The sequence below is a fragment of the Cryptosporidium ryanae genome (genome assembly GCF_009792415.1).
Source record: "Cryptosporidium ryanae isolate 45019 chromosome Unknown contig_67, whole genome shotgun sequence".
Taxonomy (NCBI): domain Eukaryota; phylum Apicomplexa; class Conoidasida; order Eucoccidiorida; family Cryptosporidiidae; genus Cryptosporidium; species Cryptosporidium ryanae.
In genome coordinates this window covers 75,816-93,990 of record NW_027125508.1, presented here as the reverse complement: position 1 = coordinate 93,990, position 18,175 = coordinate 75,816, and the positions used below count along the sequence as shown (strand labels likewise).

The following is an 18,175-nucleotide window of genomic DNA, read 5'->3' as shown; positions in this document are numbered from 1 at the left end:
AAACTATAATCTCGATTATTTCTGAATGTAGTTATTTTAATTTTTTTAATAGTGATCCATAAATGTATTCCTGGCGCAACTTAATTGTAATTATGGAACAGGAGTTTTGTGATTATTTAAAATGCATTATTAAAAGGGGTGTTCTGATATTGTTAAATGTATGTTAGTTTTGCGTCATATTCTTTCATATTTTTACTCTTTTTTTAGAATTTAGATCTGGGATACCCAGAAAAAAAGTTTTTGGACGATAGTGCAGGTATTGTAAAACAGAAAAGAAAGATGTATGGAGATTTTTCATGCAATGTACTGGTAAAATTGAGAGCCTGGATTATTAATTCATTGAATAATGAAAAAAGAGCGTATTCTGATACTATAGATGTTAATATTGAATCACTTTCACGTAAATTTACCGATATAATTGAAGAAATAATCGAGGACAAAAAATTTTGTGAAAAGGAAAACTGCTTTATATTTTTTTTCAAGAGAAAACTTAAAGATATTGATCACTTAATTAAATTTAAAATAGATATTGGAAGTAAGGGGTTTATAAACTTTTTTGTTTTTAAAGAACGAACTACCAATGAGTTTATAGTGAATGACTTTATAATAAAAGACAAAGGCATTGAATTTTTCCCTGTTAAAACAATAGGGTATTGTTATAGCTGTTGGACGGACAAACTTCAGGCTCCAAGACAAGGTGAACTTGTTCCAAGCTCACGCGGTGTAATTAAATTACTTCCAGAATATAACAAAGATTTCATTTTAGGATTAAATGAATTTAGTCATTTGTGGGTTATATACATTAAAAATAAAGAATTTGAAACAAAAAAAGAAAAACCAGTTTCTTATTCATTTAACCTGAATATAGAATTTACAGGAGTAGTTTCAAATTTAACTAGTGTAATAAACAGAATAGGTATTTCTAATGTAAAAATAGAATCAATAATTAATAACAAAATCATTATTTCAGGGTTGAATTTGCTCAATGAAACACCTATTATTGATATCAAACCATATCATGTTTGTGATATAGTTGATGAAGAAAGCCTCTTTTACTCTGATTTATTTGTAAAAGACAGATTTAATGATTTCAAAGTAGAAATTCCGGATAATGTCTTAGAAAAGCTTCTCCAAATAGTATACGTTAGCAAAGATGTAATTCAAGAACAAGGGGAATTGAAGAAACTGGAAAGGAAATTAAGTAAATTAGATTATGGTGGGAATTGGCCATTTATGTTCTTTAAAACACATATAGAATTTATAGAAACCATTCAATTATATTTAACACATGTAATTGGATGTGAAGAAATAAGGAATAATAAGGTAAGTATTATTTGAAAATTTTTTTAATACAATCTTGTTTATTTCAATTAGTATGAAGGAATAGAAATATTAAAATTAGATACATTTGAAATACAATATTATTTAAACAGTATTTTACGTTTAATTAAACTCGTGAACATAAATATATTTGTTTAACAAACTATGAAACACTATTTTACATGCCAATTTGGCGCATGTTTTGAAGCAATGTAAAAACCAAAATAAATATTTTCTATTTAAATCTGAAATGAAAATAAATTCTTTAATAGATTTGACACATATTTATCTAAGGTTTAGAAATAATGCTAAGAGAAGAATTGATCGTTTCGGAATTTTTAGTTCAGAGAATATTTCAGATAGGGGTATGTGCCATCTAGATTACATAAAATTTGTACACTAATTTTCTTATGAATTTATAGTTAACAGTGTGAGTGATATACAAAATTCCAAACAAGATAATATAACAGGAATAGAAATAGGATATCTGCCACCTATTTGGGTCGATAAATATGTGGAAGCACTCGAAGAACTTTATAGGGCAAAAGAAATATTGTCACATTTACAAAAAACTCAAAAGAAAAAGTTGATTTGTGTTTTAGAGGATAAGACAATGAAAATATCAGAAAGTGAAATAGATTCACTAACAAACGCGGTATATAACTCATTTAAGCAAATTGAAATACTTCTAAAAGACATTTCTGAGGAAAATATTGTTGATAATAATTTTGTTAATTCAAAGTATAATAAAATTTTGAGAAGAAATGCTGAAAGCAGTATAGTGACGCAACTTAATCCACTCGTGAATGAATTTAAAATAATGAAAAAAGACAATATTCTTAAATCAAATGCCAATCCTATAAATATTTTACCAAGTAATAGTGAAGTAAAAACTGAATTTCAGGTAAGAGAAAGTGTTATAATATCATTTCGGTAATGACTTTTTAACAGAACTCTCAATTAAATGAGCAAATATTAATATCTAAAGACGATGATACAGAGGTATGTTTTGTCAAAGTGAAATAGAATTAGTAATTAATTCAGTATAATTATGAATTCCAGGAAATAACAAGGATAACAAGAAATATTTCAGAACTCCATTCAATTTTTAAGGAAATGCTCTCAATTGTAATTGAACAAGGGTCTCTTGTAGATAGAATAGATAATAACGTAGATAATTCATTATATACAATTCAAAATGCACACAGACAAATAATGAAGATGGAAAATAGTTCAAGAAGGCGTATTTTCACAAAAATAATACATTTGTTATCTATTTTGATAATTATTGAGATAGTTATTTTAATTTTTAGGATAATGCATTAGAAAGGTGATATTTAAGTAATTAATGTAAATAAATTAATATAATTTTTGATTTTTATTGACATCACTTTCTGTACATGGGTTTGAAGATTTGTGTGGCGGCCACTTGCAATAAGCAGATGATGTGTTATTACGTTTGCTTTTCTATCTAAAAATAAAAAGCAATTAGTTTATTGGTAAAATAAAAAAAAAAATATTTTTTTTTGGTTATTTATAAACTTAGAAAAAATAATTTTACATTATTGAGATGAACAACTAGGAAATACATATACATTCAAAAAAAAGGTTCAAATTAGCGAAGTTGAATTCAACAATATGAATGCAGACAGTGTTCAATTTGAATATGTGGATTCAAAAAGAAAAACACATTTGTTTTTACCAGAGTTGATAGATTTGATGGGACCGCTTCTAAATGGAACCCTATTTCCATATAATAGCTCTTCTGAAAAGGCAGATGCAGACTTGATTTTCAGTTCTATAAAGGAAGAAAGCAGAAAGTTGATTAAATGTTTTTCCAACACACCAGAGTATCACGTACAAAATTTCTTATTAAACTTTCAACAAAAAGAACCACAAATATACTTAGAAAATAAGCAATTTGTGTTAAACTTTAGGAATAGAGATGACCCACACACATGGTTTCATTCCGAAGATAGTTCAAGAGGAGGTTTGATAAAGCACATACCAATTAGCGATTTGATTAAAGAGGTAAATTGTAATGAACAACACTGGTTGGGGGATATCCTAGACTCCGAATCAAAGAGAATTCAGTATAGAGTAAATAAGTGTAGAGTGAGATACGGTGCAATATTAAATTTTCTGGTTACAAATTCATCCGCCATACCAATATTAATAAAAAATGTCAGACAAAGAAAGATAAAATCGCTGAGATTCAAACAAAACTATTTTGACAATTCTTTTCTAAACATAAAATTATCTTGAGTTTATAATAATTTGCAACTAAGAAGAAGAAAACAAATTCTGTTTTTTTGAAGATTAGATAAAATTAGGATGTTTTCTTCTGTTTCAAATGAAATGTTGCATAGCTAATTCTCATTCTAAGGAAATAAACTATTTATAATTAACATTAAATTTCACTATAAATTCTATTCCGGGAGAGACCCACCGTAGAAAAGCTTAATTCTCTGCATCACTGAATCTTTTGCTGCATCATAAGGCTTGTCTTTACTTGGAACTTCTAAAATAGTTGGAATAATTTTATCGTGAGTATTAACAAGGTATCTGATTTCCTCAGCAATAGATTGATTGATCATCAAAATTCCGCAGTCTGGTTGTTGTACAAACTCTCTAAATGACTCCTCAATCTGAGTTTTTGGGGTCTTTGAGTCTACAATTAAAAAATTAGTTTTCCCTTGCGCGTCTCTCGCTCCAATACCTGTTAAGAGGAATCCAGCAACTGTATCCTCGTCACCAATGATATATACTTTTAAATTCTGTAGCTTGCTTGGTCCCTGGTCAGACATCTTGTCCAGAAAATAATTCAACAGTACTTTTCACTCTGAAGAGTAATTATAGGCCTTTAGGCGGTACGCGAATCCACTTTGGTAATATACCTCCATAAACTATAAAGAATGAGAAAAAACTAAAAAACAGAGATTTTATTAAATTAGTTTTGCGTGGTAATTGCCTAATATTACACTGATAGGAATATTTACAATAACATTCATCAATAATTTATAACTATACCTATATTTTACTCAGGTTCACTACTCCAAAACAATTGTTTGATATGTAATTTTATAATTTAAACAAGAAATAATCTTCCCCAACACATGACCATGTTTTTTGCGTATATATTAACCATCTAAGTATTTATGTGTACTAACACGTTGTGGTGTCCGATTCCTGTAGGAAATACATATTGCTGTCAAATTGTCGCAATTTGAATTTTTAGCTCGCGTTTCATTTAAAACTGCTCCGACTAGATATTTCGCAGGATTTATACCAAATTCAATTGAGTACATCACTAGGTCACACGCTCTTTGCGCAGAGAAGATATCCCAAACTCCGTCGGAAGCAATTATAAAGGAATGATAATTGCTGTTTAACTCAATAATTGTGACGTCAGGAAGACAACTAAGACCATAAGGTTTAAGGTCCTTGCCTCCAAACGCCCTGGAATATTGAAGTTGCATTGGAGTCTCTCCTCTTGCCCTTCTTCTTGTAAAGTCACCACCTCTAATGAATGGCTTATTGTTATGATTCTGCAGATATTCTACAGTGCCACCGTTGTCTACAATCCTACGGTATTCAAGAGGTTGATCAGGTTTGTGATCAAACGTAAGGAACTGGCCAAGTATTGCCGAATCGACATTCAGGCATGCTGCTGAACGAGAATCACCTATGTGGGCAACTGTTAGTATTTTTTTGATAAAAAGTAAAACTACACCTGTCGAGGAGGAGTAGTGCTTTTGTTCAATTCTGCATTTCTCAATCAAAGTATCATCTGCTGTTTTGAATGTAGATATTAATAAATCTCTCAACAGGTCTTTTAACTCTTCGTTTAGTTTCAGGTCGTCTTTATTGATTTTTTCCACAATAATTTTCCTAAAATAAAATTTTAATTAACAATAATAGATATTAAATTATATACATACCATATTGGAGTGTTTAACATTGCAGGTATGATGATATCCTTAATATTATCCGACGCAAAGTCGCCTAAAAAATGTTATAATGATTAATCTAAAATGAAAAAAAACTCACCAACTGTTCCATCAAAAACGCCTAAAAAAAAGATATCTTCATGACCATTAATAATATTTTTACCAATACAAAAACGATCTTCTTGTGTTTTTCTACTTCCTATAAAGTAACAACTATTATTACAATAATCATTGTAAGTGCGTGTTTCTTACCTCTGCTCTGATCAACAGTAACCTCGTAATCCCCAAATGTCAACGGAGTGTCAAAAAGCTCTGTACACACAAGTGAATTTTTTGACATTATTTTCTTACCTATTATTTTTTAATTAATTATTACTCGGTGCAGCATTTCAATTTAGATGAGCAATACAAGTTACCGCTCATTTTCTCCTTTTGTTCAATACCTTTCCCTCTCACTTTTTCCTCATTGCCCCCACCTTTTTTCCATTTCGACCAAATTTATTTGTGAGATTGCAACAGAAAATTACAACAAAAAGACATTATTAATAAAACCTTCCTTCTTGAAAGCACCTGTACCTTGAAATTTTTTCGTCTGTTTATTGCTCAACTTTAGATGTAGGTCCCTGCTTTATTTGAAATCATCCAATTTTGTGGGATTATCTTACTTTTCATGACATTAAACACAAGACGTATCTAAAGAAATTCTATCATCCTTTTTTGTGAGAGCCTGCTTGAAATTTAATCCAAGTTCTTTATCTACTTAATTCACATAGGCTCTGGAGTACCGGGAAATGAGGTCTAACACCTGTAATATTTGGACAGAATTGAAAAAAGGGAAAAAATGCCTTAATGCGATTATTTTCTATTTTTAAGGATCGAGGGGGTGTCTAAGTAGGAGAGGCAATCTAATAGAAATTACATTTTGTTAATCAACTAATTAAAATCAAATGTTTCTCTTTCACTCGTTTTCATTGATTTAAAAGTAGTAAGTGGGGTTGATGGGAATGGATATTTTGATTTAAATCACAAATAATAAGGCGGGAACCATGTTAAACAAGAAATGAGGACGTAACTTTTTAGAGTCAATGATATAAAAGCCGATCCCAAAAAACATTAATATTAATATTAAAGTAATATAGATTTTGTCTATAGCCCACAATTTCTTGCAGAACACATAAAGAGTATTAATTATGGTGAATTTATTTTTTGCTTATATTTTATATTTTGTATTTATTGTTGGTGTGAACTGTGGATTTAGCGATTTTTTTGATCCAACAAGCCTTTTAACTAATGAACATGTAAGTGATTCTCTAATTGATTCTTGGGAGGATCCACTGAAATATCTATCTTTGAATAAAGATAATATATTTTTTGATTTGTTAAACCAGACAAATTTTATGGAAATCAAATCGTTATTTCCGTTAAATCCTCTAAACTCCATATCTGAGGAAGTAATAATTAGGTGTGTAAAGTATGAGGGAATTATTTACAATCCAGAAATATGTCCAAATCTTGAATGTAATGAAATGCCCTTATCTACAGATTATAAGTATTATAATTCTTCCTCTAGTTCAACTATAAGGGTATCACTTTCTGAAAAAAACTTCTTACTTGGATCTGCTATATACACATTTGAAACCTCAATAATTCAAAGTATTAGTTTAATTAATAAGTTTGTGGTAAATTTCAAAGTTGAAAATCCAGAATCTAATTGTAAAATAAGCATTAGATTAGTTGAACTTTCTTACAGAGAAGAAAGCTCAAAACCTATATTAAGAGGATCATCCTTCTCGTCGGTGGAGGTTAGTATTGTTCCAGGAAAAACATTCTATTCTGTTGATATTGTAGGGCTATTTTCATCTCTTCCTAATGAATTTGATATAACAAAAATTACGATATTAGTCTCACCTTCAACTTCATCAATGAAGTTAAATTTCATAAATGAGGTTTATTCAGTTGCAAGATTTTATCTTAATATTGATTCAATCCCATTTTATAGTTCTGGAGGTATTGGTGAAAGAGCTATTCAACAAAACAGATTGATTCAAGCTAAATCATATTCTGTTTTTGGCAGGTCTATTATTGACCCTGATAGTGCAGAGAGGTCCAGATTTAATGATTATTGCCCAAAAGTTATGAATGGTCAATGTCTTGTTCAAATAACCTCATTAGGGACCACAAAAGCAATAGGTATTTTTGGTTTTCAACTTTCCCTTGCAGGAGTTGCATTTTCTATAAGAAGGGCAAAAATCTATGTCCCGGTTTCTGTTTTTAAGAATAAAGGAAGCGTTTCAACTAATATATATATTTCATTGTTGAGACCTAATTTTTCAGTGGTTAAACTGAATTACAACGAGTTTAGAAAATCGTTTGATGATCCTTTAAATACAATTAAAGTTCCATTCTCACTTGAAAGTGGTATTAAAACTCTAATAGTTGATATAACAAGACTTTTTAATGGACTTTCGAATTTAAGTTTATGTAATGTTTATATTGCCCTTTATCTACCGGATAATCATATCGGTGCGATATTCACATCAAACAAAGCAAAAATAACTTATCAATACGATCCCTCAAGTACATATCAATCTATGGTTTACCTTAATTCTACCACGTTTTCAAATCCAAGCATTGCATCTGCAAGTACGGTATTCTTAAATGAAAGCGGAAATGTTGTAAATTATAATATACTCGGAGCAGACAGCATCATTTCAAATCAAAAAAGCATTTCAGGAAATTCTGCACTTGTATCCCAATTTTCAGTACCTTTCATTACAACTCAAAGTTTGCTCAGAATGAACTTTACACTAGTGGAGAAGTCGACAATTGATTCAAACGAAATACAAAATGAAATTGAAAATCAAAATAATTTAAGAAATAACAGTGAAAGTGATTTAACAGTCTATGAAACGATAGAATATACTCTTAATCTAGTTAGACCAACGGAAATTCTATCAATAGGTAAAAAAGGCGAATTGGAAACGATTTCAAGTTTAGACTTCAAGTTAAAAATAGGGGGGCAAACAAGGGTAGATGTACTGGAATTGGTTTTTGACGCAATAAAGCGAAATGAGTTTAACATGGGTTTAATTTCATTTTTGGTTACACCAAAGTCTGATGTTAATAACAAAAATTTGTCCTTATCACTTCCATTCCTCGAAATAATGTGGAGTCCAGGACTAGCACTTTCAAACGGGAAAATTAGTGGAGGAAGTCATGAGAGTGTAGTAAATAATAAAATGTTTGGTCAGTTAGAAAGAAACAAATGGACTTCGTCATCTACTACTTCAGTCGTAAACATAAATAGCGTGGGGCTCATATTGTTTGATTTCTCAAAAATCCCTTGTTTAAACACAATAACATCTGCAAATGCCATAATAGAATTCAGTAAATTTACATCAAACGGTGAATTCAATATATTTTTAATGGATCAATTTGACTGGGACTCTTCATTTACAAAGGAAAATCAAAGTTTTTTTGATGATCCCACAAAAGAGTATTCCAAGGATACGACAATTCCGCCCACATTATTATCAATCCCTCTTGTCGTTAATAGGGATTCTACGATGAGTATAGAGGTTTCATTGTTAGGGATCCTCGGGTTTGGCGCAACAACAGCAATAATTGACTCCAGTAAGACTGTTATTGCGATTTCTACTAATTCAAATGACAGTGAATTGAGTATGAAATCAATGAAAATAGAGATTAGGTGTTCGCTGAATGACGGTGTATACTATGATACTGCTATAATTTGAAAATGTTGGTTTTTAGTTTATCATTGAGTTATAGTGAATCTATATGATTCAATAAATTATATCTAATTTTTTTAATATTAAAGCTGTTTTCCTTATTAGCTGATTTTTGCCGCCATATGATCTAATTGTAAATAGAAAAGTCACATAAAATATAAGAACTGCAAGAATTTATAGAAGTAAATGTTAATGGACCGGTGATATTATGCAAGATTGAGAAGGAAATTTATGGTCACATAAATATCATTAGGGTTCTTGCGTATGTCTTTAAACTTTTGAAAAATTAAAGGCTAAATATAGTTAAGTAGTGATCCCTAATATTATAAAAAATCTATATTTTCTTTAAACAACAAACTCAACATTTAATGCAAATATAAATATATTGTGAATATTTATAATTACTGGAAGGGGTACAATTTTTCAAAATGTATGGCAGCAAAGTTGCAGTATTCCTATTGTTTTTTGTCCTAAATTCAATTTATTTATTTGCTCCTAGATCAACTCAGTTTGTAATTGCACTCGAGAAGAGAACATCAGAAAGGAGCTCTTTTGAGATATTTAAAGGAGTAAAAATAACCTCTTTCAATCATACATTATCATATAAACCCGAAATCTACAAAGTTTCTAGACCTGCCCCGTTTAGATTGGGAATATTGGCTCTTTTGGTATCAGATTTTTTGTTGGATAATCGATTAGAAATAGGAGAAAAGCTTCGTGATTTTGATGTTATTAGGTTCTATGAAGAAATACTGAGACAGGGTGGTACAAGAGGGATTTCAAACTTTAAGGATTGTTGTATTGATTCGTGTTTATTTGCTTCATTTGGTTCAATGGGTACTATTCAAAAGTATGTTGAAACAATAAATGATTTATCAGTCAGTATATGTGAGGGAATCTGTGACCATTCGTTGCATTTTCTCAGTTCAATAGATCAATTTTTCTTACCTAGTTCTGAATTATTTGATGTAAAAATAGTTGATAGGAGTACACATGATATTCCAATAAAGAATGAAAATTTGAATAAAAAAGATGATTTTTCTGATTTGTATAATGAAAGAGCATCTGAGGAGCTTGAGGATATTGAGAAAATTAGACATTTTTCGAATGAAAATGGGGAAGATATGAATTTGAAAAATGCTACATTTGATTTGATGAGTGACTTCGAAGAAAATAGTCCCCTTAGTGATGTTGAGGTAGTTAATTACATGGGTGAAAAAGATTTTGAATCGGATGATCAACATAATATTAAATCCAGGTTGTTACTTCTATGGGATGTGGATAGAACTCTCTTGGATGTTTTTCACCTCGTTAACAAGGGGTCTGTCGTAGGAAGGATTGGAAAATATAATCCATTTGCAATGACTTTATTATTTCTAATTAAAGAGAGAAAACAGTATGATCCAAGAATATTAGAACAATACATTGTTACTTTTGGGGCAGAAACAATAAAAAAGCTTCAATCATCGTCATTAAAGAAGCTGTGTTATTCATGTTGGGATATTATGAGGATATACAATAGATATTTTGCAGATGAGTCTGATTCTCAAACAAATCAAAGTTTTAAGAGGGTAATCGAGGCAAAAGAACAAAACATTATTTCACATATGGGTGAGGAGTATAGATTTAGGAATTGCCCAGGACCTCTTAAAAATCTGCTTTATTGGAAAGCAAAGGACCTGGAACTTTTCAGAAATTATATTGTGTCATCAGACGAAATACTAAGGAATGAGTACTATGATCCATCTTTGATTAAGGTATCTAATTTTGAACAAGATAGAAATTTTAGATTTCCCTTCAAAAATAGGGAAAAGGGCAAAATTGATGAAATAGTTACTATATTGATCGATGATACGTCTTCTCATGTGAGATTATCGTGCATCGAAGAATATCATGAAAATAATTTGATTGTTTTCCCGGTAGTCCCTTTTTTTGGTTTCAGCATTGATGAAAGAATGGAACAAGAAATGAAGGGTTCTCAGCCAAACACTCTAACAGTTGATTTTCCAGGCTCTGAATTTAATAAATTGAAAGGTGTGAATTCTAAATACCTTCCAGATATTATTAACGGTGTACTTAATAGTAACCCGATCAACACTAGTGCAAATGAAATTTCGAAGGCAATTCGAAAGAAGATTTCAGAACATATTCCTGGAAGGTTTCCAGAGTCACAGTGCAATTATGACATTACTCAACCAAAGCCATTGTACTTTATTTTCTTGTCATCTTGTAAATTTTTTAATGATATCATGACGTTATTCTTAAATTTACCCGAATCACATCCTTCATATTCAGATATTACATTTCTATTATCAAATGTAGATGCATGGGAATTTGATGAGACAAAAAAGTCTAAAATGTGCTCTGTAGTTTTTGAAACTATAAACAAATTCATAAATGTATGTGAGAGATCCAGTAAAAACGTGAATACAAGGTCAAGATTTGATCAGGCGGAAAAAATGCTTTCAAGAAGGGTCTGCAGTTTTGATTGGAAACACAAGTTTTATTTTGGATTTGCTGTTTCAGAAATGGGTGGCCCAATACCTCTAAATGCATTGGCGATATCTCTTCTTCCAAGAAAAAGAACTATTATATTAAATATAGAGGCAGATCATTTGTTCAATCGCTTCCCACTGAAGCTTTACAACAATAAATTCTTTTACTGCACAATAAAAACCAACTTGTTTTCTTCTACATTTGAAACTATAAGAAAAATACCAATTGCAATGAAGTCTACCTTGAAAAATATGGCCAAAAGAATAAAGGGATCAGACACGTCAAACAAGGCATTTGAGGTTACATTAAACTACGCAAAAGTGTTTCAGGATCAACTAAAAAATCTATTTGAAAAAAGTGATTCTGGATCTTCAGGCAAACATCATTTTAAGATGTATGAAGAGTATACAAATTGTATATTTGTGGAATAGATCAATTAAGTTTTTTAGACAAAATCTAGTGAGATTTTTTATTTTAAGATGTTTATTAAATAAAACCTATTGTCTCTAAAATGTTACATTAAATATGCTTCCCTAAATCTGGATATTTATATTCGATTTCTACTACGATTTACCCATAACTTTTAAATTACTGATAATATTTAATCTATACTTGAGATCTGAGATAATCCAAAGAGTCTTTAAATTCAGAATCAACCTTGCTTCTAATTATTTTCATTGTTGGCGTAAGAAGTCCATTTTCACTATTCATTATCTTCGGAATAATTTTGAATTTGTGTATTTTTTCAAAACCAAATAGTTTTGAAGAATCTTCTACTCTTCTGAAAGCTGAATTTATTTCATCATACAGTTCGGGACATTGACACAATTCTTCAAATGACAAACCCTGTTTATTGTTGTTCTCACCCCACTTTTTAACTGATGCTTCATTAGGAAAAACTAGTGCTACTAGAAATCTATCAGTTGATTTTCCATAAACATAAATCTGTTGAACAAATGGAGTCGATGTGAGATAAATTCCCTCTATCTTTTCAGGAGAAATATATTCTCCTTGAGCAAGTTTAAACAGAGCTTTTTTTCTATCAATAATACGGAATGAACCATTGGGAAGTTTTTCTGCAATATCACCAGTATCTAACCATCCTTCCGAGTCTATTGTATTTTTTGTGTTTTCCGGATCACGAAAATAGCCCTTAAAAACACTGTTTCCTCTTATCTTCAATATACCTTTTCTTGGTCTCTTTGTGGCATCATAACCCATCTCAATTAAAGAAGTCAATTTGACCTCAATATCTCCGAAAGGTCCACCAACTGTTCCTGGAATGTTAGAAAAGAATCTAGTTGACAATGTTGCAATGCACTCCGACATTCCAAAACCTTCAATAATTTTGCAACAAAATAATGCTTGAATTTTGTAGTTAACATCTACACTTAAAGGAGCTGCACCACTTACAATTGCCTTCAATCTTCCCCCCAATATTTGCTTGGTATTGTTAAATAATATTTTGTCCCACAACCAATGTGTAGGGTCTCCTTTTGTCTTTAAATTATGTTCTTTATGAGAGAGTGCCTTATTGAAAATGGTTTTAACTATAATATTGGAGTCACTCATTTTTTCTTCTACTGAATGAATTATTCTTGAAAGAACCTGAGGAACACAAATGAGAATTGTCGGTTTGAGCTCTTGTGAATCGCTCATAACTCTCGATACATTACCACTAAAAATACCAATAGGGATTCCTAAATGATATGCATTCATAACAATAAGCCTCTCAAAAATATGAGCTAAAGGTAAGTAAGACAAATGAGCATCATTTGTACCAAGATTAATTCCATTATCTGAAAATAATTGTTCAAAACAACTCTTTACACAAGCCATAAAACATCTGTGGGTTAACATAGCACCCTTTGGAAATCCAGTAGTTCCGGAGGTAAAATGAATCGAACAAATTTCATCTGGGGAACTATTTCTCGGCTTGTAATTTTGCATGTCCTGTTTCGATACTTTTTCTTTTAGTTCATTAAACTGAATGAGGTTTATTCCTATTTTATTACAACGTTCTTTTAATTCAGCTCTTATAGAATCAAAACAAATAATATTTTCAATACTCAAGTATCCTCTCTGTGAATTTTCTATCATGAATATTATTTTTTCAATACTTTCATCAGAAGTACACAAAGTCTTTAACTTTGTTTTATTTAATATATACTTCAAACTTTCATCACCCAATGTATCATATAATGGAGCCAAACATATACCAAAAGCATTACAAGCGTGCTCAATTAAATACCATTCTTCCCTGTTTTTACTTAATATTCCCATAATACTAAGTTCCTTTTGATAATCATTATCGTCATATTTCTGGATAGGGCATAACTTCAACTTAGCAATATTAGTTCCAACATTAAGTGAAATTTTCATTACCTCATAATAGGTCTTAAATACGTATTTACCGAAATTTCCATCCTCATTTAGTTGTCTTACTCCAAGGCAATGATTATTTTTGTATTTCTCTACTGAATTTAAAAAGAATTCCCACAAATTATTTGAATTTAAACCCTCTATATTTGATAATTCCCCATTTGGGTATTTTGGGTTCCTGTATATAGGAGAGGAGTCCTTACACACTTTCCCACCTTTTAATGGGACAGAATATAAATAATCAGTTGATTCTCTATTACCTGACACGTTCATAATTTAAGGTTCTATTATTACGCTTTAATATTTTGTCTATATTAGCAGGAACAATGTTATGGGACTAAGAATATGTCAAAAGACATAAAGTCGTACTTTCTGAAATAAAGCAACCCAATAGTTTTGGTTTAAAAAAATAAATATATAGAGGAATACAAGGTATTCACAGTAGAATTAAGTTCAAACAATTATAACTTAATGTTTTAATATTGAAAAACCTTAAGTTATTTTTGTGATAGTAATTAAATAAGGATTTCCACACAGATTATATAACAGAAAGAAATTAAAAAATTTAATACGGAATAATGCGGGAAATCACTTATTTGCGTTATACTAATGCTGATTATATTTCATATTTTATCCACAAAACTAGATTGGAACAAATAATAATATTAAAACCACTATTGCATTTTTTATCTTTGTATTCTTTAATTCGGCTTTTATTGTTATAATTTGAATTATAAATCAATGAATTTTACCCACTTTTTTCTTTTTTTTTTATAACTTTTAACTTCTTTTTTCTTATTTTACACTGTATTATTACCTAATATGAACTGTTTATTGACCCTATAAAAACATAATTTTTTATTGAATTAGCTGTTTATTTTTGGTAGTTGAGGGGAATACGTGTACTTTAAATAGATCTATAAATTTTATGTTTCTGCTTCATTCTATTATTGCATGCAAGCACTAATTTATTGAAAGGGTTAATATAATAACAATAGATATACAGTTTATAAAGGACATGAATTCTGGTTTATTTTTTAATAAAACAATTTTTAGTAAATAAAATTTCATCAAATGTTAATATGAATTCATATATACTTTTTTTGTTAATTGTCAAACTAGTCCTGATTAAAGAGGGTTTAGGAGTTAGATTGGAAAAGCATGACATAGAAGGTGATAATATAGACGAAGGTAACAAAAACAACATCAACAACTCAATTTGTGAACTAAAACAACAGGGTGATGAATGTAGAGGCGAAGTTGCAAAATTAGACAGTTCTATTAAATTAGGATTAGTTTTAAGTATCAAAACCGAATATTATTTATCAGAAAACGAATTAGTTGGATTTAAAGAAAATTATGTTAAAAACAACGACAAAAGAAGGTATCTTGGGAAGAATTTTAATAATGAAGAAGAAAGAGAATTAATGAAGGATAGGATCGTTGAATCAAAAATAAAAGGGGAAACAGCATCTGAAGTAGAAAGCAATTCAAACAAGACAAGTCAAAACGGTAATGAAGCTTATTCAGGAATAGAAGAAATAGATATAAGAAAAGAAACATCGAATAACACAATTTCAAAGATTATTAGTCCAACTGAAGATCCAGAGAAGAATGTGAAAAGAACAATTGATAACAACGAAACATTTCGGGCCAATAGCACATATATATTACAAGATTCAGTGGGAAATGAGAGTACATATAATGAAACTTTAAATTACCTAAACGGGGAAATGAATTATAATACCACAGACAATACTATACAATTAAAGGATCAAACCACATATGAGAATCATATTGATGAAAGATTTATTGGAGGCAACAAGAATTCACTCAAAAAACCAATTGAAAATAATTACAAAAGTGAAATAAACGATTATAAAATGGAAATGAATGGAGTAAATTTCATAAATCAAACAAATAATACAAGTTGCAGCACACTCAAAGAATGTTTAAGTGACTCACTAATAACATACAATATAACATATAACAATGAAACGAAATATTTACTAGTCATTAAAAAAAAGCAAATAATATTATTAAATACTGTACTTCACGAAAATGCACCAACTATAGGTCATAACAGCGATATAAATAGATTACCTTTGCTTTTAGAGGCAACCAATAATGACATTTCTCAAAGCTTTGAGGAAAAAATAGCCGATAGAAAAAAGAGCAAATATCATGATGAAACAAACAATTCAACTGAAGTTAAACTTCGCAGTAATTATGTCGAGTCAATATCTATTTTTAATTTTCCTATTGAATTTCCAGCCTTAAAAGAAGGTCAGGGTGAAGTGGAAATTAACTTGATGCAAACAAGCGTTTCGTTCTACGCATATATCAGACTAAGTGTAACATTAGGTGTTCAAAATGAAACTTTAAGGTTGTTTACTACTCTGATAACGAGCTCTATAGGAACAAATGATATAAATTACATTTGCGTAAATTCAAGAAATGATGTTAAATTGACACTTATATCATTTAGATTAGAGCAGAGTGAGGAGTTTTTAAAAGAGAATTATAACTCCATAATTAATCCCAACTACGAAGTAACCAGGCAACCACCACAAAGGTCTTTCTGGAAATCAATCTTCACTTCCAGAACTGATAATAAAAGTAATCCGTAAATATGAATATATGAGATTAGCAAAAGAGTGAAAAATAAAAATACTAGAAAAAAATCGAACTTTAAAATTAGAGCAAAGTATATCAATCACACATAAATTAACTTGTTTCTAATTTATAATATCAACAAATTTTTTAATAACATTGTCACTTAATATTCTACCTCAAAACATTTAGTCAATACCCCCTATAGTATTGATAATAAGAATTTTGTGGATATACTGGAGCTTGTGGATATTGACGATTATACAAATTTTGGTCGCCGTAGTATTGATTGTTGCTATATTCTGGCACCCCTCCATTATAGTAATTACTTTGGTCATAGTAATTTGAAGAATAATTTAAAAGTTTCTTTAACTCGTCCTCTTCTAAATTCGAATCCTCAATATGTTCTATTGAGTCAACACAAATATCAGATGGAATTGCACATACTGACCATAATGGTAACAAAATAACCCAAATCATCCCAAATGCAGCAAATGCAAAACCTGTAGATAAATCAAATGTCCTAGAAATATCTACAAAAAATAATCTAGCGAAGATACCACTTCCTATTCCAAACATTGAAGAATCTCTAAATGGCTGTACCGTTAGACCACCTACAAGCAGGTAACCAACAATTCCAAGAACACAAGATAGTGCTGCAATAAAGTGAAGCATAAAAATACTCTGTCTTACACGTCTAGTACGATAACAGAACCAGAATGAAAGTAAAAATATTGATGCAAAGAATAATAATATAATCGTGAGTACAAACATTATTATTATTACAGCAGAACCTTGTCTCAATAAGTGGAATTCATTACAACCCAAATTTAAAAGTTGAAGTGTCCCTGCCTCGAGACTACACACAAAATTTGTTGCATCTGAAAGACTTAGATTGTCCAGGTGTGAAACGATAAACCTGCAAATTTTTTTATTGGCATCAAAACTAATAAATGAATCACAGTTCGACGATACATGAATTGTCCATAAACCAAAGTTTAGATCGACATAATTATCTATTGGAAATACAACTCTCGCATAGTGATATGCAGGTAGCGTAAGTGCAAAAAAGAGCCACAGTACTCCAACTACTGTCGCTACAAATACACTGAACACTGGACAACCCGGAATTTCGTATGGTGCAGCCTTTGAATCTCTGTTTTTTATATAGTTTCTATTGTATAAGTCCAAATCATTTTTGTTTTGACCATTGTATCTAGCCAGTTGTTCATATTCCGGATAACCCCTTACATTATAATATGGAACTATAGAAGTCTGTTCCATTAATTAAGAATATTAATTGAATTCCTTTAAAAATACTATAGGTATCAAATTTTATGTACAATGCGACTAGAAAGATAATATGGATCCATAAAATGCTGTTGACTCTCTAGAAAACGTTTAAGAACTAGATAATGTGACACCAAATGTCTTACAAACACAGCAAATTACTTTTAATGTAATTTAAATTATAAAAATTATTGCAAAAAAAACTTCTTCTTTTTCTATCTTTTTCCACCCTAAATACATAAATTCTCTTTGATCCCCAAAATTGCTCCATTGATTTTTATGGCTATTGTCAACGAAGGCCATTAGATTAACCCGCCTATTACCTCTATAACAGGTAGGTAGGTGCCAACAGAAAATACCGCTAAAGAAGACACG

General features: G+C 30.2%; 8 protein-coding genes across 8 annotated transcripts; 4 read left to right on the top strand and 4 right to left on the bottom strand.

Annotated features, from left to right (window-relative positions):
- Nucleotides 1-156: 156 nt before the first annotated feature.
- On the top strand, nt 157-3,585 carry FG386_003154 (VirR/VirH family protein; the record flags this gene model as incomplete). Its single annotated transcript, XM_067342382.1, has 8 exons — nt 157-162; nt 208-1,323; nt 1,375-1,432; nt 1,593-1,685; nt 1,743-2,224; nt 2,272-2,322; nt 2,383-2,563; nt 2,891-3,585. The coding sequence occupies 8 exons, from the start codon at nt 157-159 to the stop codon at nt 3,583-3,585; spliced, it is 2,682 nt and encodes an 893-aa protein (XP_067198528.1).
- A 164-nt stretch (nt 3,586-3,749) lies between these two features.
- Nucleotides 3,750-4,127, bottom strand: FG386_003153 (vacuolar ATP synthase subunit F; the record flags this gene model as incomplete). Its single annotated transcript, XM_067342381.1, has 1 exon — nt 3,750-4,127. One exon carries the CDS (start codon nt 4,125-4,127, stop codon nt 3,750-3,752), a length of 378 nt encoding a protein of 125 aa, XP_067198527.1.
- Nucleotides 4,128-4,460: 333 nt separating this feature from the next.
- FG386_003152 (protein phosphatase 2C) lies at nt 4,461-5,610 on the bottom strand (the record flags this gene model as incomplete). The annotated part of the gene is made up of 4 exons (XM_067342380.1): nt 4,461-5,211; nt 5,262-5,325; nt 5,371-5,469; nt 5,523-5,610. The coding sequence occupies 4 exons, from the start codon at nt 5,608-5,610 to the stop codon at nt 4,461-4,463; spliced, it is 1,002 nt and encodes a 333-aa protein (XP_067198526.1).
- Nucleotides 5,611-6,460: 850 nt separating this feature from the next.
- On the top strand, nt 6,461-9,025 carry FG386_003150 (uncharacterized protein; the record flags this gene model as incomplete). Its single annotated transcript, XM_067342378.1, has 1 exon — nt 6,461-9,025. One exon carries the CDS (start codon nt 6,461-6,463, stop codon nt 9,023-9,025), a length of 2,565 nt encoding a protein of 854 aa, XP_067198524.1.
- Nucleotides 9,026-9,447: 422 nt separating this feature from the next.
- Nucleotides 9,448-11,946, top strand: FG386_003149 (uncharacterized protein; the record flags this gene model as incomplete). Its single annotated transcript, XM_067342377.1, has 1 exon — nt 9,448-11,946. One exon carries the CDS (start codon nt 9,448-9,450, stop codon nt 11,944-11,946), a length of 2,499 nt encoding a protein of 832 aa, XP_067198523.1.
- Nucleotides 11,947-12,121: 175 nt separating this feature from the next.
- On the bottom strand, nt 12,122-14,170 carry FG386_003148 (acyl-CoA synthetase; the record flags this gene model as incomplete). The annotated part of the gene is made up of 1 exon (XM_067342376.1): nt 12,122-14,170. The coding sequence occupies one exon, from the start codon at nt 14,168-14,170 to the stop codon at nt 12,122-12,124; it is 2,049 nt and encodes a 682-aa protein (XP_067198522.1).
- An 809-nt stretch (nt 14,171-14,979) lies between these two features.
- On the top strand, nt 14,980-16,527 carry FG386_003147 (uncharacterized protein; the record flags this gene model as incomplete). Its single annotated transcript, XM_067342375.1, has 1 exon — nt 14,980-16,527. The coding sequence occupies one exon, from the start codon at nt 14,980-14,982 to the stop codon at nt 16,525-16,527; it is 1,548 nt and encodes a 515-aa protein (XP_067198521.1).
- A 175-nt stretch (nt 16,528-16,702) lies between these two features.
- FG386_003146 (uncharacterized protein) lies at nt 16,703-17,794 on the bottom strand (the record flags this gene model as incomplete). The annotated part of the gene is made up of 1 exon (XM_067342374.1): nt 16,703-17,794. The coding sequence occupies one exon, from the start codon at nt 17,792-17,794 to the stop codon at nt 16,703-16,705; it is 1,092 nt and encodes a 363-aa protein (XP_067198520.1).
- Nucleotides 17,795-18,175: the final 381 nt, after the last annotated feature.